The sequence below is a fragment of the Pholis gunnellus genome (assembly GCF_910591455.1).
Source record: "Pholis gunnellus genome assembly, chromosome: 6".
Lineage (NCBI taxonomy): Eukaryota > Metazoa > Chordata > Actinopteri > Perciformes > Pholidae > Pholis > Pholis gunnellus.
The window spans coordinates 16,908,142-16,931,272 of NC_136532.1; the positions used below are offsets into that span (position 1 = coordinate 16,908,142).

At 42.2% G+C, this 23,131-nt stretch overlaps 1 protein-coding gene across 1 annotated transcript; it reads left to right on the top strand.

The window, feature by feature from the left end:
* The first annotated feature begins 244 nt into the window (after positions 1–244).
* Positions 245–21,407, top strand: grk5l (G protein-coupled receptor kinase 5 like). The gene is made up of 16 exons (XM_079160511.1): positions 245–634; positions 13,311–13,406; positions 13,512–13,624; positions 17,183–17,260; positions 17,617–17,714; positions 17,863–17,955; positions 18,900–18,963; positions 19,075–19,215; positions 19,325–19,515; positions 19,664–19,701; positions 19,832–19,921; positions 20,015–20,223; positions 20,311–20,448; positions 20,686–20,823; positions 20,972–21,103; positions 21,194–21,407. Exons 1-16 carry the CDS (start codon positions 583–585, stop codon positions 21,275–21,277), a joined length of 1,755 nt encoding a protein of 584 aa, XP_079016637.1. The 5' UTR covers positions 245–582; the 3' UTR covers positions 21,278–21,407.
* Positions 21,408–23,131: the final 1,724 nt, after the last annotated feature.

Consider the following 23,131-nt stretch of genomic DNA (forward strand, 5'->3'; position numbering starts at 1 on the left):
TAATGCAACGCGGTGCACTACCAGGAAAACATACTGATATATGCTCTTAATTTACTGACAATTTTGCTTCACTTCTGGTGGAGTTGATTCTCTCGCTGGCTTTACGCAGCTGCCACAGAGAAGCCCAACCCATTTTGATCACGCAGCAACAGGGGAGGGGGGGCGCGCTTGATGTCATTTCTGAAGCGCTCAACCAACCCCTGCTGTTGTAATGTAAAGCTAGCAGTGTCCTGGTGTAGCGCTGTTAAGGACCCGGTTCGCATACACTGGTGCCTCCGACTTGAATATTCTCTGCATCGGAGAGATTCCGCAGCCAAATTACGCATGGAATGGTTTTGGGGGGATTGGAGTAGAAATGCAACGCCGCACTTCCAGCCCACAACAAGAACCATGTCCAGCATACATTGCAAGCAAATCTATGACATCCTGTTTTATCCGTTATGACTTTGATATGAGTGAAATTTGCTTGGATACTGACGAGGAGTGAAGAAAATATACACTGCATACAAGCTGAAGGACGTTGTTTTCGCTGCAGAAGCTTGTGAACCGAAAAACCTCTGCATTTAGGATTTCTTTTTTTTGATGGAGCTGGAGAACATAGTAGCCAACACTGTACTGCTAAAAGCGAGAGAGGGTAAGTTGGCACATAAAAGAGCTGAAATTAGTAAGTAGACCTGACTGTGTGACAGTTTGCGCTTAATATGCAGAAAAAGGTGGGAATTATCGTAATGACGGCAGTAGGTACCTTGTCTGCGGACTGTAGGGCTCAGTACAGCAGCAGGTATATCCTACAGATGCCACAGAAAAAGCGTCTTACGCAATAAGACACATCTCATTTAAAATAATTTGTCTGGTGATCAAATCTAACCTTAAATCAATCTCATGGATCATTTTTTATCCTCACTGATTTTGACAGATTCTATGCGTTTTCTCCACATAGGCAAGGGGTGTGGGGGGGAATCTGCCTCCCACATCCGCTTTCTCTTTCTGCAAATGAATGCGCTTTTTCGCAACATTATACACGCTGAGGCACAGAGTGAAGCAGGGAATAACTCTTTGCACACAGAGAATAAATGCGTGTCGGGAGGCTGGCATTTGAACGGTGATCTGATGATGTGTCTGGTGTTGAAATCGATGTATGGGGCCTGCACTGAGAGAGTCAGAAACGGTCCAATGTCTGAGAAGGCCAGATAGTCTGACTATAGTCTGGAATATAAAGGTATATAGTGTTATTACTAGCTCTTTTCTAGGAAGACAGGCCTGCAGGTAAACATCATGCAGTCTGACGCCATGATTGTTTCCCTTGGGGTCTTCTGGGGGTCCCTAAACCTAAATCCACCAGCATTATACTTCCTTAAGCAAGTATAAGTGTGTCATATGTCTTTTCAGAATATATTATGACATTTTTTTTATGAGAAATACTTCTAAAAATTCTTCTAAATAGGCCTAACTCAGTTTTGTGGCACACATATTTACGAGTGCACCCACAAGTTTGGTTTCAGGCAGCACGTGGTTCCATGTGGCAACAGTCTCTGTGCTATTGCGAGGTGATGCAGGAGAAGTCTGTGCACCTCTGGCAGCTCCTTCTATTTATCCCACATGATGACATACTCGGGAGAAAAAGGGGGCCGGTCTGCAAAGAGGGCAGAGAGACAGTCATGGGAATTAACGGAGTGATGAAGTGAAACAGGAAGCCGCCATGCTGTCAAACCCCTTAACGAAGGATGCGTTCACCTGCGGGTCGATCTGGACATTTTGTTTTATGGGGGCAGAGCACGACCGGGCTTGTGAATTCAGCTTCATGAATTAATAAGAGCAGTTAATGACCCATGACAGATCTTGCTTGTCCCAGCTGCTCCATCGGTGCTCATCCAGTCCGTGCCTTGCCTGTGTGTGGGAGAGAAAGGGCCTTTTACAAATTCACATTAAGGGCTGAGAAGGTTCTTTGAGTTAAAGCTGAAGCACGACTTTCTCTGCAGCTTGTTCAATGGCCCTACAAATGCAGATCAACAGTTGAGTCAAAATGTGTTGCACTGCACACATTAAAACGTGTCACAGGTTGTTGTGAGTGTCCTTTAACTGTGTGACTCATTAGAGGTTTTATCTTACAGGGCCCAGTGCCAAAGAGATCCCGATGTGCTGCTGCTAACTCTCGTGCTACACAGAGGCTCACTTTAGGTTCACATTCTAGCAACAGTGAGGGGATGTAAATGGAGCGAAGAAAGAGTGTTTATTCCTGTTTGTTTATGCGAGTGCGTCTTAAGCCAGAGCTAAAGCGAGAGGCATGCATCCTCTTTTCAAACGCTCCCAGGGATGCACAGCAAGGCCGAATTTCCACTGCGATCTTTGCCGTGTTTTATGCCAGCGTCCTCACACCTTCCATACCAGTAAATCAGTGTGAGTTGCAGGGAAGCCTAGAAATAAAAAAGTGATTTGATATCCCCAGGCCAGGAGCTGCAAAACAGGCCCTGTGCCAACTTCCATCATTCTTTGGCCCTTCTGTGTCGGACAGATCTGATGGTACAGATCTGGATTTTGCCTTGTGGACACCTCTCATTGATTAGAGAACCTAGAGATGGGAGATTAAAACCAGCTGGTACTCGTTTAAAACTTTAAGATCAAAGAGGATTTACAACCAATATGCTCCTTCACATTAATCCCAGAGTGGAAAATATAACTCATATGGATTTCCATAGAAAAAAGAAGCAGCTCTCATCATATTGAACCATCTCGTTAAGTGACCGCTCTCTTACATAAAGCCAAATGGTATTATACACTATCAGTTAGATGCAGCCCATAAGCTATTTAATCAAATTGATTGTTACATAACAAACTGAGTGGGCTACTGCCATCCGAGCTCCATCTTCCTGTGGAGCTGCTCTCCGGTCTCTGCGGAAGATACTTTATGGATGATGAGTGAGTATGCAGTGAAATGAAACACCCCGATCTCCTGCCCGGTCATCTGAGTATCATCTGACGGCTGCAATACTGTTACCAAATCATAAAAGCTCTGCTGTCTGCGTGATCTTTGTCAACTGAGGAAACTGGGGGTCGCAGTAGATCAAAAAGGAAGTTCTGTGAAGTTATTCATGGCTGTCTGTTTCAGTGAGATATATGCCTTTTCAATGAGAGCTGCCGGTTCAATACCAGGGTACGCTGTAGATTTATGTGTGTGTTAGCAGATGAGAGTTGTGGGGGTGAATTCCTTTGTTTCAAATGTAACCTGAATCCAGCTGCCTTTACAAGAGCAACATCAGTGCAGTAGACCCTGGACTTAAAATGTGCGTGTGTGTGTGTGTCTGCCTCCCCATTCACAACTCTTGCTGGCAGCAGTCACAGAATCCAAGCCAGGCGAACAAACGTCATCGGCTGTCGAAGTGAATGAGAGTAAGGGGGGAAAACTGCATTGCTGCGTGCAGATGCCTTTCTTGAATTGCTGTAGCAGAGGCGGGTTATTTAGTTTGGGCTACGAGACTGAATTCCACTCCGATGCCTGCTGGCTTTTGCTTTCAGTGCTGTCGTGTTTTTGGAGGTTGTGGTTGCGAGATTAAAAATCACTTCTGTCACATTTGGTGTGTAGCTCAGTACAGGAAAAAGCTTCGTACAGTGCAACCAGTATGGTCAGGATACCTCTGTGGTAAAATCACGTTAGTAGTGAAGGATTAGTTTATTTGCAGGTACCTAAGGTGAGACGTGATGAGGAGGATGATGATGATGATGACTATGATGATGATGATGATGATGATGATGATGATGATGATGGCAACATGGCAGCTCTTCTCCCCATTTGTTTGACTTTTTTCCCCTTACTCAAACAGATTTAGATAATGTCATCAGACCAACAACCAGACTAGTTGGTTTTGAAAGAATTATTTGATCAAAAGTGAATGAATCTGCATCTGCATGGATAATTGTTTAATCGTTTCCATAGTTTTTCATGCAAAATGCCCAAAATGTGTTGGTTGCAGCTTCAGATGAGGCAATCAGCTGATTTTCTGTTTTATATGATTGTAAACTGAATATATTATTTCAGTTTTGGACTTCCTGTCGGAAAAAACGAGACAACCGAAGATGTCACCTTGGACTCTGTGAAACCAGGATAGATGTTTTTTTGCTGTTTTTTGACATCTGATAGACTCAGCGATTAATTGAGAACATAATCAGCACAATGGGTGTAATTTATCGATAGATCTGTAAAACTGAGTTTCTCCACAAAGAATCACACAAAAGCATCACTTCAAATCTTGTGTTTACTATGTGCTCACAAGTTTCTTGGAAATAAGTCATTCAGCATGAAAAAAGCATACATTGTCTAAAGTAATTTTAGTTGACTAGGACCAAAACGATCAATTAGTCGACTTATAATGAAAGTTAAGGTTATTTGCAGCTTTAGTATAATTACATGTCTCAAAAATAGTAATTTAATAGGACTGTTGCTTATCAAGAAGATCAAACGTAATAGGTAATACCTTGCAATTATCTGACATCGTTCCAGAATTTAGTGTTTTTTAATGAATGTTGGACTAATTTCAGTGCTAAAGTGTAAATGGGGTAATCCATAGAGAAAAGCTGTACGTGATTTGTACCTAAATATAGTGGTATCCAATCATTTGGGATCTCCCAAAGTGCAATGGGACTGTAAAGAGTCCCAGATTCAGATTGCAAAGAGTCCTGATGTAATCTGTTGTGTTTGAAAACAATGTTATCATGATTTTTCTTTTCTTCTTTCTTTTGTGTGGCCCCATTGCATTCTCAAGAGGATGTTTAGATTAGCCGGGGGTTGTCAACTGATCAGTAGCTACGAATGATACAAGATAACATGAGATAAAAGGCATGAGGTATTTGTCTCTACAAGCGATTTGGGTCACAGTGCACAGTGTCTTTGAGCTCCTGCTGCAGGCGGGTGGGGGGTGGGAGTTGGGGTGGTGTTGCTCCATCATGCAATGCCAGAGCAAGTCGACGCAACTGGGGGAAGCTGCTGTTGTTGGTACTGACAGAATTCTAGTGAAATGAGCCTGCTTGAATCTGCAGCCATGACTGTCGCACACACAACACAGGTACGATCCTTCACCTGTCAGCTAATGGTAACGCCAGTATGAATAATATCCTGTAGACTCTCACACACTTCTCTCCCACTTCCACACAAACAAAAACACTTGCCTGGAGTGCTCCTCCCTCAGGATCTTCCTGAAAGGACGGAGCCATGACATAATGGCGTCAACTTTTATTTGGTAGAGAGCCTTAATGGAGGGGAGAGTAAAATACACGAGGGGGAAAACCAGCTTGTCCTTTCCTCACTTGGTTCTTCTGACGGGAAAAAAGCAAAGCATAGGAAAAGAAAACCTGTGAAGAAATGTAGTTACAAATAGCTGCAGGGCTGTTAGTGACCCACTCTCATATCTATCAGCTCTCTTAGAGATGATTCATGTTTGATTATTGAAGCGATAGTTTTTTTTATGTTTTCACTTCCCGGCATGCATGCATGCTTCAGGGGCACTTAGCCTGCAACATTAGACCCCACAGAATTTACTGGCAGTCGGGGTTAGCCTACTGTTAACTGGTAATATTGAGTTTGTGACATCAAAAAATGCTATGCTAGCGGCGTCGGTTTCTTTGGTCCGGACTGAAATATTCTAATTTGGAATATTTTACAGTCTAGCACCACCAGCATGTTGACATTTGTGTTTTATGTTGGATGGATTGCTTTGAAATTTGGTCAACCTTCAGCTGTATTTTGGGCTGATTATCAAATGTTAGCATGAGCATTTTAACTGCGGAACTACAGCATGTTAGCAAGCTGACATTCAGATTTATTCAAAGCACTACTGTGACAAAGTACAGCCTAACTAACAGCATAACCGTACACTCTTAGTCTTGTTTAAATGTTTTTCAGTATTATAAATCCATCTTGGCTGCACCTCCTTCCCAACATCAGGACATGCGTAAACACAGGCTTCCATATTATTTGGAATTCTAGTTTCAGATTTTCTTAAACCTAATTGTTTTTGAACCAATTTGGATTTTGTGTCTTATTCATGCAGGTTACGGTATAAAGTCATTATTTCTTGCTCAGATATTTTCAACACAGTTTCAGTTGAAATTGAAAGAAACATTTCTGCATCAAAAGTGAAATTCTTTTTTTTTTGTGTGAATTCTTCAGTATTAAAGCACAAGGGCTTTTTATTGGCTTCCCATTTTCTACCAGTTGTTACATGGAGAAATAAACAAAAAGGTAGCAGATATACCCATTTCTCCATCGTCAACGCACCACAAGGCTCGCCGTGTTTTGAGTAGGAGTGTGACTCATTTTTTCTTGAGTGGAAAAATTCTGCTCTCTGGCTCTTACTATCTCTATTGTTATTGCTGCCTCTTCCCACACATACAGTATACATAACTCCGCTGGATGCAACAAGTTCACGCCTGTTCTCCGGGGGTTGTCGAGTGGAATTCTGGGAAATATAGGAGATAATTATTTAAAGTAGAAGTAGACAAGCTGGGCTGAGGGAAAGTGGATGCAGAAAAAATTAGAATTTTATCAGCATACTCCAGGAATGCACCGAGCAGCCAAACTGATGATATCTTTTTTCACCATGTTAGACATACAGGTGATTACTCATGCAGCATTTTATCGTGTCTTGATGCATATGCAGCCTTGAAACCTGCTTCCTGTGCTCTGCATTGCTGCCTCATCTCTTTAATGGAACATCCAATAAATATTTGATGTGCATTAATCGTGGGATAATCAATACTGTAGCTTATGAAGCTTTTCCCCTAATGTCTCCGTCTGTATGAGGAGCTAAATGCTAGACTATGCACTTTTTCAACATATCCATAGAAAGTCATGTACTCGTACACAATATGGTCAGACATTTTGAAATTACACGAGGCTACATATTTGAAGATAATGAGTGAGTTTTCCAACATGATAGTGAAAAAAAGAAAATGCCCCAGAAAACCAGGTAAATGAGCTGAATCAGCTGCTTTCTCTCAGCAGTTCAGCTCAGTCAAGGCCACAACACACACTCAAGTCCATTTTTCTTTTTTCTTTTTCTTTTGAGGGATGTTGCCATAACAGGGACAAAAGAACATGGAATGTCAACACGGGAGCAAGACGTGGAACAAACATCTTCATAAAGAGAGTGTGTGTGTGTTAATGTGTTTGAGGACAAAAAGGAAATGGAGAACAGCTAGAGAGGACAGCTCGAGAAGAGCAATGTAATCACTTTAACCCTATTTCCATGATGGATTTGTGTGCGCGTACAAACACACATGTTCACTGCGATCCATCCACATGCAGTACAGTGCGCCGTGTGTTCCATCACTTTGATAAGTTGGACCTCTTCTTTTCATTGGAAGCACTGTCCTCGATGTTTGCTCACTTGTGATGTGACTGCAGAGGTTCACTCCGAGCGAGAGGAAATAAAATCATCCCTCATAGAGATTTCGGATAACTTTGCCATAATGTTTTCGCCCTATCAAAACATTTATAGAGGTGAACAAACACTGTGTCAGAGCGTAGGAGCACCCCATTATGGCTAGCCTCATGTGGACTATGCTCTGTCCTCCTGGATCTTTATGGATGAGCAAACAGCATGTATTACCCAGCGTGCCCTGGGCTGTGTGTGGTGCTTTGATCGGACAGCCTGGTGGGTTATATAATTTCAGTCTATTGAATGTTTTTTCCCCCCCTTCACATTCCATATTTAATATATTTATAGAACAGGAAACTTGTGGCACATGACTCTATCCCAGACAGGATATGTACCCTGCCTTCTGCTGCCTTTTCTGCCCTTGCATGCAGGTTTTGACACTGGTTACCTTCCCGCACATGCTTGTTCACATATGAACACGCCTCACAATCAGACACAGTTACTCTAGCGACAACTGTCACAGCTCACAAGCTCTGAGGTCATGGACCGGTTTGACCACCTCGGTTTTGTATTAACACATTGCTCCTGTCCTTGGTCTGGTTGCTATTTATAGCAGTAATATTTACAAGGACATAAAGACAGGGATATAGTCACAGTTGTGTATTTTTCTTAAAGCTTTGTGTAAATGTAGCTGTGAACATCATGTCACATACTGAATTTATGTCTAAATCAATCTTAAAAACATGTAGCTTTCCTGCTATATACAGCTACGTTGTTAGGTCAAGTTAGATTCAAATGTTATTGCCAACACAGCACAAATGGCGCATCGGGATACAGCTGTGCGCCTGCACAGATACTGCTGATAAAATCTGTCTTTATTGTCTGTGACTAATTTTGAGTTTATGACCCTTCATTAAGTGGTTTAACATGTGACCCCCCCCCCCCGCTGCAGCCAAAAGAATAGTCGAGTGTTGCCAGGTAAAAGGTGTACGTCACAGATGTTTGTTTTGAGAGTGCTAGCAGATGTCACAGCCAGGATTATGCTGTTATTATTGCGATAATGAGGAATATGTGGACAGAGAGGCTCGTTCAGGGGGATAATAAGGCGGCTGAACAGAGAGGGACCGGCATGACATCATGGTGAGCAGGGCAACAAAGAGCTTCTTCCTGCTATAGTCCTCCCCTCCTGCTCAGGTCTGGCCAGCGTTTCCCTCAGCTTCCTGTGGCACACAGACCACACACACAAACACACACTTGTTAAACTGTTAAACTACACCTGAGAGCTAACTCTAAAGTGTTTAACAACAGGTTTTTCACATTTAGAGATCAAGGTACTAAATGATAAGGCCTCATTATGTACGATAGGGTTGAATCAATGAAAAACCTGAACTTGTACAGGTTTTTACAATTGATTTATTGTCGTGATGTTGTTAGCTTGTACAGATGTATATTAGAGTTTAGTTGATTATCTTCCATCTTTATTTATCTCTACATCCCTGCTCATATTGTATACATAATAACATTCAAACACGGGACTTACTGCATAACTAACAAAAAGCACAATCTGGAAGGGTGTGGTGTTTTTTTCAAGCAACTCCATCTCTGTCTTTTTTTGCAAGAGATGGACATCTAAAACAGTGTCATCTAGATGTTTCTTGCGATAAATCAAAAGCGTATGTTGTTAAGAATTGCTCTTCCGAGCTCTGAGAAGCAGGAAGAAAATGTTGAACAGCGAGTGCCAATGCAAACTTCTCTTGAGTTGCTTGACAATCTGCTTGTTGTGTATTTACCATTTATGTTTTGCATGCACACTATCACGCGCGCCCTTACCTGCATCTCGAATGCAAATAATGTCCGTGTATTGAACAGTTGAACGTTGTGGGAGAGAAAGAAAAGGGAGACTTTGAGAGAACAAAGGCGTTTGTGTTATCGTCTGGTACTGGTTGGTTTCACTGTGTTGGTACCTCGCTGACCACCACGGTGTGACTCAACCGCGAGGCCGACATTTAACAGATCAGACAAAGGAGGTGAGGTGAGAATAAATGATAATCAGAAAGAGATAATCAGTTGTTTGTGAACACGAATTACATATTAAGTCGCCGCAGGCAGGAGATGCATGTGTGGAGTCACAGAAATCTACCAAAATCTCCCTTTTTGAAGAGTGTAGGTGTAGAGAACAGCACATATTCACTGTGCTCCTGCCAGCTCACTCTGTTGCAGATGTTGTTGTTACATACATGCCAGATGCACAGCGTGAGCTTCAGGATGTGGTTTCGACTGGTTGTCCACAACAGATCTGACTGCATGTCTGGAGTGACAGTGTAAGTGGAGGTGTTTGAACACAGAGACCGTGTGTGTGTGTGTGTGTGTGTGAAAGATAGAGAGAGAGCTACACACTGGTTGATGTCCTAGTTTCTTTTGCGTTTCAACACTTTATCAATATAACCTCACAGTTAAGCGGGGAAGTTTTTTAATGTGTGGATGGATGGGGGCCTGCAGAACTGCTCGATAGTGTTAAATGGAGCATGAGGACATTACTAGAGAGAGGTCACAGTAGAAACAATGTGAGCGCACACACAAACACAGATGTTTGGGATGCCGGTAACCCCCTGGTGTCGAGCCAGACGGATGTCGTTCCCTCTCTGACCTTATTTTTGCTTCACTTGACATGCCTTCATGATGTCAGAACTGTTAAGCAGAAACATAAATAAAAGGCGACCACACTGCCCTCATGGAACAAATTAGACCGGCAAGTTCCTGTGTGCAGGGTACCCAGGGCGCAGTGCATACTTCTACTCATGTGTAAGCGACACACGATGAAACGGTGAGAACTGTCTAATAGAGAAAGCAAGAAATGAGGGAGCAAGTACAAAGGGTTTATGGACGACATTTAGGAGCAGATTCATACTTTTAACAGCCCAGTTTTGTTAAACATGAACCCACAGTTAGTGATAACTAACACTTATAGGTGAGGCTTTGTTTTTCCTGCAGCTTCATACCCTGGTTTTAAAATCCCTGTGCTTTCTTTTACGTTGATATTCACAATTCTTTTTGTAAACTTGACCCCACCCCGCCCGCCCCGACTTAGTTTGTTACATCTTGCCAAAATATCTCCCTTTTAGTAGGCAGATATACAGCAGCTGACGGCCACCAACAACGCAACACAGAATTTGAACTTGTGTGAACCGATCAGGGTTGTACATCAGAGATGTCAAAAGCCACTGAGGCCAGACAGGAAATTGCTTGTTACATCCAGATGGATGAGTCTCTTATGTGGAGATGAATAATTTATGCGTAATATTTGCATGTTTCTGGGAGCGGTTGGTTGTGTTTGCGTACAGACGTTCAGGTCTTTGCATCAAACAAGCCTCTGCTGTTACTCATGTTCCTTCCTGGAGTAAAAGAGTTTGTTGCAGCTCGACAAAATTAACATGCTGACAGGGTAGCTGGCACGAGATTGACAAGCAGATTCGATGTTTTTATCTCCACTAAAACTTTCCCACACCCGAACTCACTTTTTTTCACAAAAGGTGAAGAATGACATTCAAGGTTTTATTTGCCTTTATTTGAATACGCTATATTTGGCTCCTTAATTAAACATCTTCACTATGAGTGCAGAAAAAAAATTATGTTCCTGCAACTTCAACTTTTGCTCTAATCTTTGCTTTTTTTCAGCAAACTACTGGATAATTTCATCACCCCTATATGTGTGACCATCAGAATATCCCTTTGTTTCGGGGTTCAAAAGGCCAAAGGGGAAGGCAACCTGATCTACAACGATGTGCTGTTTATATGCCCATAAAGCTGTAAACTTGCGACCTTATCGAACTCTAAAACAAAGGGGGTTGATATGAGGTCATCCATTGGCTGGCAGCGATGATGTAGAAGTTATGGTGACAGAAAATCCTCAACAGAGTCTGGAAAACAAAAAGATGGATTACAGGAAACAGAAAAAAAGAACTGGAGGTTCGAGGAAGGGGAAGATGGGGAGGAGGACAAAATGAAAAATATATATATGGAGAGTAGTGAGAAGGAAAGAGAGCCGGACACTGAAAGAAAAAGGAGGAACTACGTTATTTGTGGTTGTCTCAGCATTGTGTAGAAGTTGAATGCCTGGGTGGAGCGCAGATGTTTGGTACAATTATTTGACATAGCGTTGACCCTTAAGAGGAAATCTCTGCCATTTGGTGGACGGTTTTATCCACAAATGCCTTACAGTAGCATTCATTTTTAGCATGGTGGCTCGGGAATGACCCTCTCCGCTCACTCTCCTGTTATGCTTTTCGGCAGCAGTCCGTTTTTGTTTTTATTAAAATAGATTAACATATTGGACCACGCAGCAACACAGCGGCTGAGGTTCAGCCGTGGTGCATTACTTTACATATTAACAGTTTTCAGAGAACTGGTGCTTAAATAAGGAAGTGTGCCTGTTTTTAGCTTGTTTGGTCTACAGTAATGGTGATGAGGAGCAGGTGCTGGGAGTTAATGATTCTCTTAGGGGATATTTTGACTTGAGCTATTAATAAATTCAAGCTCTGTGTTTGTCCGTGGTGATATGGCTGCACTCTGTGTGTCAGCTGTGGTGACGCAGGGTCCTTTATCTAAAAACCTACCTGAAGTCATTATAAGGGTTCCTACACGCTTCAAAACCCCCTTTTTTTGTGGATTTTGTGGATCAAAAGTGTGAGGAATGATTTAAAAAGTGTTTGTTTGCTCTAACATAAGCTGCTGTTGACCAAAATGTTGATTCTTTCCTGATATTTTGTGGGAATTCAACTTTTTCTTCAGTGGAAATAGAAGGAAGAAGTAAACTGAAATTCAGGTTCATGAGACTGTCGTGGCACAGTCATTATAATTGAAATTGTTACTATCCACCTGTTGGCCACAATAAATAATCGCAAAAGATGCAGATTTTGAGTCTTTAATTTATTACATTGTTGAGTTTAATTTAAATGTCTTGAGTTTTAGTCCAAGTGAGTGTACCATATAGTATTGGAAAGGCAACGCAGTTTATTTGACAGTAACATAAACATTTCAAACAGCAGAGGAGGGAGAGATGAGGCAGTAATGCAGAAGAACTGATGAGAAAACCTGTGAAAGCTTTCCCTCAGAGGCTCCAGCATGACATAGCGCCTCTCGCATTCCTGGGTTATTACCTAAAGATGTCCGCTTGTCACTGCTTCTCCTGCTCTCATACTCCCAATGTTGCCTCTCACATCAGGCCAGCCTCTCGCAGCCAATTTCCACTGCAGAGAGTGGTTAAAGGAAATCACTGTCACTTCATCAGAGCAGTCTTTGCATATTAAGAACAAAATAAAACTGAGACAAACATGACGTAAGGCACAGCCAGCTGGAATGGATGGACAACAGTGAAATAAGTTCTCACAGTTGTGTTTCAACAGTATCAAAGAGGAAAAGGCAGAGGTGATTATACCATGGTTTGGATGGGAAATGTTGAGGCAGTCAAATGTCAGAGGCAAGATGAATTGGATTAATGGATGACTGCACGGAAAGCTTCCCTTCAGGAGGTGGACGTAAGGGATTTTTGTACACGTTGCTGCAGGAAGCTGATGCATGATTATTCAGAGCCGTGGAATCCAGTCTGGCAAATTACCGGGTTCTGATGGGAACTGAGCTGGTCAGAATAGGCTTTCTGTCTGTGTGGACATAAACACACACACACACACTGTTCCACAAAAAAACTGAGTCAGGAAGAAAGTCAGCAGAGAGTAAGGAGTGATTTACGGAGGAAGTGAGACGTAATCTATGAATTATATATACACATAGACTATGATTTCATTCAGGGGAGAGCCCCCTCCCACCCTTCTCTTACTCTCTTTAGCCGTTAGGCCTTCATTTGCTCCTCGCTGATGAAAATAAACTTTATTAAGTTCTTTCAGTATCATTTTTTCATCTCTGGTTTTCTCTCTCTCGCCACAGGTGGAGGAGGAAAGCGGAAGGGTAGAAGCAAAAAATGGAGGGAGATCCTTCGCTTCCCCCATATAAGCCAGTGCACTGAGCAGGGAAACGACATTGGTAGGTGTTTGTGTGCTCACCTTCATCGGAAGAGAGTGTGTGTGTGCCTATTGGTGTTTCAAAAGGCGGAGTTTCAAAGTGTGTGTACTTTTTGTTTTTCTGCAGAAAGGGACTATGTCAGCATCTGTGAGAAACAGCCTATCGGACGGCTACTGTTTCGTCTTTACTGTGAGACCAGACCTAAACTGCAACGATGCATCCAACTACTGGACGCATTGGTACGCACACACACTCTCACACACACACACACACACACACACACACACACACACACACACACACACACACACACACTCACTTTGAGTGGGTCTTTTTCACCAGAAGTTGGCCATTACGAATCCTGGAATATGCCCAGGAAAATATGGGGCAAGTGAATAATCAACTCTCTTTTTCCTTTTAATAATTACCATCAAAGTGTGTGTATTCATAGCATTTAACCACTAATTGACCGTTCACTAACTCTAACTTTAACTAGGAACAACAGGCCTCTGAAACTTTGGATTTCTCCAGTTAAGGAACGCGTTAGGGTTCTAATAACAGATATGTTACTTGGTATCCTTTCCCAAACCAAAAACACAAGAGCAAAAGTGTAAGGAAGGGATAAACAGGAATGGTCAATTCCTCCAATGTGCTGAGGTGTGACCTAATATTTAGAGCAATGGGAAAAGCTGGATTGATGCAGGTGTGGAAAACAGCCCCATCCACTTTTTCAGTGCAATCACTTTCATTACAGTTTAGCCTGAAAGCATCTTAATGCTGGGTCATGCAGCAAGAGGAGACAATTAAACTGAGTAGTGATTATTCAACCAGCCGGATTACCCCTCCTCCGGCTTGTTGTCCCCCCCCCCCCCCCCCACACCATTCTCTCTCTCTGCGTCTAGACGAATAGCTCCCACATGACACATTTAACCCTTTATCTATGCCCAGAATATCTTTGCGGGCATGTGACAGGACAGAAAGGACAGCATTGTTTCCCACACCACCCCTTCCCCCCCCACCCCCCCCCCCCTTTCTCTGCCCCCCCCTTCAACCACGCAGCCCTAAAAATGACCATCACCCTCTGCGAGGGGGAAACCACTTACAGGCACTCATCCGAAACACATGCTGGCGTTAATTCTGCAATCCACGAGGCCACACTCAGTGTTGAGCTTTATACTCACCACTCTACAGACTAGCTATAAATCAGGCCCGAGGGTGATTACAACCAGGCAGGTGCTATTTGAAGGAAGTGAGTGATGTGATTAACATGTGATTCCTCTTCAGCTATGACGTTTCCTAGAAACTGTGCATGCATTTGCAGAAACTATAAAAAAGTATATTAGTTTTTCATTAGTCAGATGTACGGAAACATTTCTGTGTGTGTGTGTGTGTGTGTGTGTGTGTGTGTGTGTGCAGTAAGCGACTATAAAATATTAAGGGGAACTTTGCCTCATTTGCAAAGTTACGAGCTGTTTACAATATCCCTGCAAGTTTTGTAGATATTCACAAAGTCCAGACTATGTCAGGAAGCATATGCTTAACTCCGAGTCCCCGGAGGCAATAAATATATTAGATCCAGTTACTCGCAGGGCAGTCTCCCTTTTCTATCAGATCCTACACAACAGAGCTCTGCTGAACACATCAGGACTTAAGGCGGACGAGCTGCATGCAGAACTAAAGAATAAGGTCTTGGACGAATGTTTGAAGAGTATACATAACTGTTACACAGTCTCCATTATTCCAGCGAAAAGTCAATCAGCTTTTCACTGATGTTTCACCTGTTTGTAGTCCACGTCTATGATCAGTAATTTAACACATTCTGTCTGGTCATGCAGTAAACTTGACAGATTTTGGGCCATCTTTGAAACTACAAGCTCCTTATCTTTTGCCATAGAATGAAATGGCTGTTTTGTTTGGAATGGTGAGTGCAAAAAAGTTAATCTTGCTAGTGTAGAAGAGGGACCCTGTACTCACAAATGATTTGTGACTGTTTTTGATTTAATTACGACTGTGGTTATTGTTATTACCTGGGATGTCCGGTGTCCTTTTGTGTTGTTTTTTTCTTCTTTGTGTGTATTCCAGCTATGCTCACAAAGAATTATAAAAAACAGAGCAGGAGTTTGTAAGCAATGAGAAAGCATGAACAGGGGTGTTCAGGAGGAAGTGGGATTGTGTATGGGCGGGCGGGCGGGGGGGGGGGGGGGGGGGGGGTGTAACAGAGGAAGGAATGCGCTTGGGGGTTCCAGTGGTTTCTCTTACATCATGAGAAGGTGGATGTGCATTTTATGTGTGCGTATGTTGGATCCCCTCTGCTTCCAAAAGGCTAAAGGGGCGTCTTCTTTTCCATTTGGCTGACCCCCCGCTGGCAAAGGGTGGGAGTCAGACAGCTCATTTACTCTGTATGTGTGTGTGTACGTGTGTGTGTGTGTGTGTGTGTGTGTGTGTGTGTGTGTGTGTGTGTGTGTTATTTCTCTGGAGCCTCTGATAACAAAGCCTCAGTTAATCAACATTTGGCAGCAATCACAGTCCCCCCCGTCTCTCTCTCTCTCTCTCTCTCTCTCTCTCTCTCTCTCTCTCTCTCTCTCTCTCGCTCTCTCTCTCTCTCTCTCTCTCTCTCTCTATGTCTCTCATACTCCTATACGTTTCCTACATTTGTATATATGCAGTATGTATTTATTTCTGGTCTTCTTTTGGCTTTGTTCCGAAGTGTCAGTGACGCTGTGGCTTTTTAAAGCCTGTTTTTCCTAAAGCTCCAGGCTTATCTGTATATGTACTGAATATATACGAGTGTGTGTGTGTGTGTGTGTGTGTGTGTGTGTGTGTGTGTGTGTGTGTGTGTGTGTGTGTGTGTGTGTGTGTGTGTTTTGTAGTGGAAAGCTGGTGATGCTGGTGTGACACACTGTGACACTCCAGGACCTCAAGGAATCCCGTCGTGTTTACTGTGTGGTTGCCAAGCGACACAGGACCATGTTGGAAAAAAGCCCCAGATAGAACGAGGCCAGCGTGCAGCACAGGCGGCATGTTGCTTCCCCCCTTTTTTTGAGAAGTTAAAAGTGCTGGCTACGAAATGCGTCAGAGCGCCTCTGCGAGAGAGTCCAATATGTCCAGCGTGGAACATCCAAAACTGTTTGTGTCAACGGCTTCATATGTTGAACACGAAGCCAAGAGCGGCATATGTTTATGTGAGAGTGACAGCGACACACAGAGATACGGAGTGAGAGGTGTGTGTCCCCGTCACCACTAAACAGCAGCTACTCTATCTGACAAGTTACACAACCAATTGAGCTGAATTTCTTTCGTCAAAGGCTTTCTTTTTCATTGTCACTTTTATGTATATTGCACAAATAGGTACCACTTTCTGTTAAGTCACCCTTTATAAAGTTGTAACTAATGCTTACATGATGTTGCTATTCTTTATAGATTAGTTATAAACCATTATTAAAAAGAATTTGGTTGCCAAGTTGTGACAAAGTCCTTTTGCTGATGTTTCACTTTATCACAAATAAAGGTGAATGGGGATAGTTTGTCATCAGATCATCAATGTTTCAGTTACAAACGTTATTTAAGTCATTAATGTATAATCTCACAAGTTAAATTGGTTTCTAACTAGAAACAAGTATGTAGTTAGAAATGTTAGGTAATTGTTAACAAATCCATTTTGGATGCACAACTACATCATCTGTAAGACATGTGAGTCTTGACAATCACAAGATGAAGTAAATTCAGTGCTTTCATGTAATCTGTTGGTATTTATAATGCTGTAGAATGTTTATGATATGATTTATTTTATTATTTAGGAAGACTATGAGGTGACACCTGACGAAAAAAGAAAATGCAGAGGGGACCAGATCATCAAGACTTTTCTCTCAAAACAAGTACGTTTCTTTATCTGATACATTCTTCGATCTTTTTTTCTTTCACATTTTGTAGTAAAAGTGAATTCAGTAGCATTTTACAGTGCTGTTTAAATCCTGTTAAAAAAAAACAGACAATAATGTGGAGTTACAGCTGACACTCACAAGGGTGTAGTAGACAACTTACACAGTAAATGTACAAAATAAACCAATGAACTGTTTGCACAGCGCGCATGTGCATAATGTGCTGATACTCTACCAAAAGTCATGTGTTTCTCCTTAGTCTGATGTAGTGTGTGTGTAATAACAAGTTATGTATTTGTGTATGTGTGCATCTATGTCACTGTGTGTGTGTGTGTGTGCATGTGTTGATGTAGTCACCTCAGCGGGTAGACATAGCAGAGGTTTTTGCAGAACAGTGCAGAGAGAACCTCGAGCTCAGTCCATGTAAGGAGATCTTCAACAACTGCCTCAAGTGAGTCGCCACTCTGTTGTTATTCCCTCTCACCTGTTTGTTGGACTCTCACCAGTTCAGCAATGTTTGTAACAAACAGCACAAATATTGCTGACTGATTTATAGCTTGCATTGTATTCTCAGTTGTATCTGTTTTGTGTGGGACCAGGACCGTCCATGACTACCTGAGTGCAGCTCCGTTCTTGGACTACCAGAACAGCATGCACTTTGACCGATTCCTGCAGTGGAAGATGCTGGAGAGGTACGTAAATGATCCAATATAAGTTGTTTACTTAGGAGAGGTAAATTAGTTCTTTTTTATTATTATTATACAACTGAATATACAATCAGTGGCCACTTAATTGGGTACACCCCTACTATCGAATGCAGTTCTTTACACCAGCGCTGCCACATATTTTAGCTTTACAAAATATTTTATGTTTTTGTTGGAATTGTCGGATGTATGTAAATTGAATTAAAATGTTTATTGCTGAAGAACAGAACTATGTTGAGAGACGTTTCCAATTTGGTGTCCTCTCTATTTACATACATGAGGGTGGCAGAATATTAGGCACAGTTCTTTCTTAGATCTATTTACCTACTCTATACATTGTAGCGTATTTCAAACTGTACATCTATAATGCATCATATCTTCTAAGATGATCATATGTTTTGTGTCTTACTTAATAATACTTAATAAGTAAAGTAAATAGTAACTCTAGCTGTCAAATAAATCTAGTGGAGTAAAGAAAGTATAAAAGTATAAAAACATAAATTTTATTTTTTTTAAATAAGTTTACTTTGTTGCATTGCAACTTTGTTTCAAACACATGAAATAACTTTGTCAGATGTGATTTCCCACAACATCATATCAGTTGGAAGAACAAAGCAAATGGCAGGTGAAGAAACTTGACTTGGATAAAGTCACGCTTCCCTTCAAAGACTCTTGAGAGGAGTACGAAGACTCTTGGCAGGAAAATATTTTATGCAGAGTGCATATCAAAGGCAGTTAGAAGTAAACAACAGGCTTTTAGAGCAGCCTTGATTGTATCCGTGTCTGGAAAGTGAAATTGCGTACAAGAGGCCCCACCCTCTGCACAGGAAACAGACTCAGGATGGTATTGAGTTCTGTTGATAACATCTCTGTCCTGATCGATACTATATGAGCATCTATTAATGGATTTTGCTGTGTCTGTGTTCTGTCAGGCAACCAATCACTAAAGACACATTCAGACAGTACAGAGTGCTGGGGAAGGGGGGATTCGGAGAGGTAAGAAACGATGATGATGATGATTCTAATGAATATGGATGATGATGCTTAAAGTATTGTGATTTGAATGACAGCAATGTGAGAGATAGGATTTTGGTTTTTTCGCCTCAGGTGTGTGCCTGCCAGGTTAGAGCTACAGGGAAGATGTATGCCTGCAAGAAGCTGGAAAAGAAGAGGATAAAGAAGAGGAAAGGGGAGTCCATGGCTCTCAACGAGAAGCAGATTTTAGAGAAAGTCAACAGTAGATTTGTTGTGAGTAGAAAATGTAAAAGAAGGGCTTGAAGGTTATCTGCATGCCTGTTGCTTTGTCTAAGCACTTTGCGTACCATTTAACACGTACAAGAAAACACTTTTCTTCTAGGTGAGCTTAGCGTATGCATACGAGACCAAAGACGCTCTGTGTCTGGTGCTGACCATCATGAACGGTGGAGACCTGAAGTTTCACACCTACAACATGGGCACGCCGGGCTTCGAGAAAGACAGGGTCCAGTTTTACGCCGCACAAATCTGCTGTGGACTGAATCATTTGCACAAGGAATACATCGTCTATAGGTAGCACTCTATATGTTACACGGTCTTAAATGCATTCTAAAATGTAGTTCAGCTCAATTCTTTTTCCTGCATCAAGTTTTTAAATGCTATAGATTATAACATGTGAATCAATACTTTTGTTCTTTAACAAATGCTGTGTTATTTGCAGGGATTTGAAACCGGAGAATATCCTATTAGATGACAATGGTGAGTTTCAGTTTAGATTACTAGTTACTGCATAGCGCAGGCTAGACAATATCAAACCACATGCAGGCTTTATAACCCACTGAACTTTGAATAAATGAAATGCATCATGCTCACCACTGTTATGCTGCAGGACACATTCGTATTTCTGACCTGGGGCTGGCCATCAAAGTGCCTGACGGAGAACTCATCAGAGGCAGGGTGGGGACTGTGGGCTACATGGGTAAGAAACACTGTAATCAACATTTCCATGAGTACATTTACCTGAGTAATTACCAACTGTAAACCATAACAATCTATTTCCCTTCCTCTGCAGCTCCGGAGGTGATAAACAATGAAAAGTACGGCATGAGTCCTGATTGGTGGGGGCTGGGCTGTCTTGTTTACGAGATGACCGCCGGGCGATCGCCCTTTCGCGCCCGCAAAGAGCGAGTGAAACGGGAGGAGGTGGAGAGGAGGGTGCAGGAAGAGGAGGAGGAGTATAGCGACAAGTTTACAGAGGACACAAAGGCCATCTGTAGAATGGTAAGCGTTGATGGAAAAAATGTTTGTATGGAGAGACGGATGAATGATGATTAATTTAATTATTCATCTTTGCTTCTACTCACTCAGCTGCTGACCAAAGACCCTAAGCAGAGGCTGGGGTGTCTGGCGGACGGAGCAGCGGGCGTGAAGGCCCACTCGTTCTTCAAAAAGATCAACTTCAAGAGGCTGGAGGCAGGAATAGTGGAGCCCCCCTTTGTGCCTGATGTGAGTAATGTATAATACAGTACATACTGCATGGTTACATGCAGTATGTACTGTATTTTGCCCACAAAACATATTCTGAAACTTTACTTTTTCTGTATTTTGTTAGGACCTTAAACGGTCAAAAGTGGCCACAAAAGCAAGTAAAATTCCACGATTGTAAATTATCTTTTTAGATAAACTTGTCTTCTGTTTTTCCTCTCAACCCTCATCTTTTTCATGGTCATTGCCCTTTCCCAGCCTCGGGCAGTGTACTGTAAGGATGTTTTGGACATAGAGCAGTTCTCCACAGTCAAGGGAGTAAATTTGGACCAAACTGACAATGACTTCTACTCCAAATTTACTACAGGCAGTGTGTCCATCCCATGGCAGAATGAGGTAAGTGTGTGTACTTAATATGACTTAAATATTATATTATATATATTGACTTAAATGCTCGGTGCAGTTTGTGTAACTGCTGGAAGACCTCACTTAACAAAGTTCAACACATATTCTCTTTCCTGTCCCTTTCTCTCCTCTTATTCAGATGATTGAAACTGAGTGTTTCAGAGATTTGAATGTGTTTGGGCCTCAAGGGACGAGACCTCCAGATCTGGACTGGAATCAGCCACCAGAGCCGCCCAGACGCAGCCTGCTGGACAGGATCTTCAGGAGGCATGTAAGTGAACACACGCACATACACAAACACACACATTGATAAATACTTACAAACTAGCTGACACAAATCTGTCTTTCTCTTTCCAAGCAGCACCCGGAGGTGTCCATTTCCCACAGTCGTGTGCAGTCTTCCAGCGTAAACTCTGTGGACTCCATGTCCAACTCTGCCCCCTAGTGGCACAGTGACAGTGTGGGAGCCCCACACACACAAAGGGAAGGAGCTCTGAGGGGCTTCCCCGCTGCTGATTGGTCCACAGCCGGGGCCTGAGCAGCAGCCGGAGACAGCCTGTCTAAAAGCCTAAATGGTCAGGCCATGGGGGGGGAGGGGGGGGTGGGGGTGGGGGGGTGACCAGGCCCGGAGACCCCAGGCATTTGTAGTGGGATGGTCAATGTTGCAAAGACGTTTGGAAATATTCGGACAAACATTACTTACCCTCAGGATTGTTGGACTATAGAACAGAGCCACTGACGTTGATGAAAACAGAAAAGGATAGAAAACAAGCTAATATTCAGGGGATCCACTGTATAATAAAGACCACCACAGGGAATAGACGATGGGGTCTTGGTGAATTTTTTTTGTTTTTCTAGAAAAGGAATTTATTTTTCACTCATTTCCAGTCCTTTACTTTCTGGCCTGTACCTTGTATCTCTCCATCTATCTACACCCCTCTGTGCTTCACATCTATACAACTCTTACTGTAACTTATTTCTTTCTCTGCATTTCCACCTCCCATACTGTACCTCAAATATCACTCCTAAACATTCAGAACACATCACCTCAACAACCTCAACACATAAAGTACATTGCCTTGCGTACGCTCAGGCCAAAGATTACAGTTTAGTTTTGTGATACTGTTGTCCTGTTTGATTTATTGTTTTTTCAAGGTTTTCAGACGTCATTTAGAACCACGGGAGGATTAGAACACGCGATCCGTTTTATACACTTTCTCTAAATATGAGCCTACAGACATATCATATCGCTTAATACATACAGTACATACATACACAATCAGATAGACATACAAAGACAGAATTGTGAGAATCGTGTTGTGTTTTCATTGCATGGACAAGTGTAAGTATGGACAGATCCTTTTCGCTTCTGCATACCTCATTACCATCGTACACCGTACAACACGCAGACGTCTCCATCGGTTCAGTGTCACTTTATATTTGACATTATGTGGAAACAAATGAATATATGCTGTACAGAAACAGAAATCTTGAATCTTTCTTTTTTTTTTGCTCAATTTTTCTGCACAGTCCCCCATGGAGTGGAGAGGAACACATGCACTCAGCCTGACAAGTTGCACAATTAAAACTGCCATGCTCTTTCTTCTCCAAATGAACTTGTTTTTACTTCTGATTATTGGGGCACATTATTGTACTGATATTGTAACACACCGCTTGTTTACTGCGTCTGAATCTAAAGTGTTCTTGCTCTCCCTATGCCTTTTTTTTCCATTTAAGACATATAGCTGCATCGCCATTGTTGTCACATGTACAGGTTTTTATATTTGGCCCCTTTACACTTAACATGCTCTTAAAAAAAAAAAAGACTCACAAATGTAAAAGGCCTATCTCTTGTTTGTGCCCAACCGTAATCTAACAATCAGGGTATAAACGACTAAGTAAAAGGTTTATCTCATCAGAATTTTATTTTAATCGGTCCAGTTCATCCATGTCAGAGCAGAGGACGACGCCAGAGGATCCCGCAGACACCACACAAAAGAAGTGGCCTTCTCGCAGCAGCACAACCAATTGAAAGAGAGGAAGAGCTCACTCTCTTCTGCTTGTTTTAAGAAAGTGATATTTTCCTTTTGTGAGGTAGTGAGAGCTGGTCCAAGCAGTCATTTTAATCGCCCTTGCAGATCTCAAGCAAGCAGCCTGTTTTTTTTTTCTTCTCTTTTCTGCATACTTGATATGAAAAAAAGAGAATCTGAATTAGACTGAAGTGCCTCCTTGTTAGCATGATCTCCCAGACAATGCCCACACAGACATCAGGACTTTGTTTATTCTCTGACTGTCATGC

What these genes read in the sequence shown, in the direction of transcription:
- grk5l (XM_079160511.1), top strand. Translation starts at nt 583, where the DNA reads ATGGAGCTGGAGAACATAGTAGCCAACACTGTACTGCTAAAAGCGAGA. An exon ending in GGGGACTGTGGGCTACATGG is followed by an intron (nt 19,922 to 20,014) that starts GTAAGAAACACT and finishes CTTCCTCTGCAG; the next exon opens with CTCCGGAGGTGATAAACAAT. An exon ending in CAAAGGCCATCTGTAGAATG is followed by an intron (nt 20,224 to 20,310) that starts GTAAGCGTTGAT and finishes CTACTCACTCAG; the next exon opens with CTGCTGACCAAAGACCCTAA.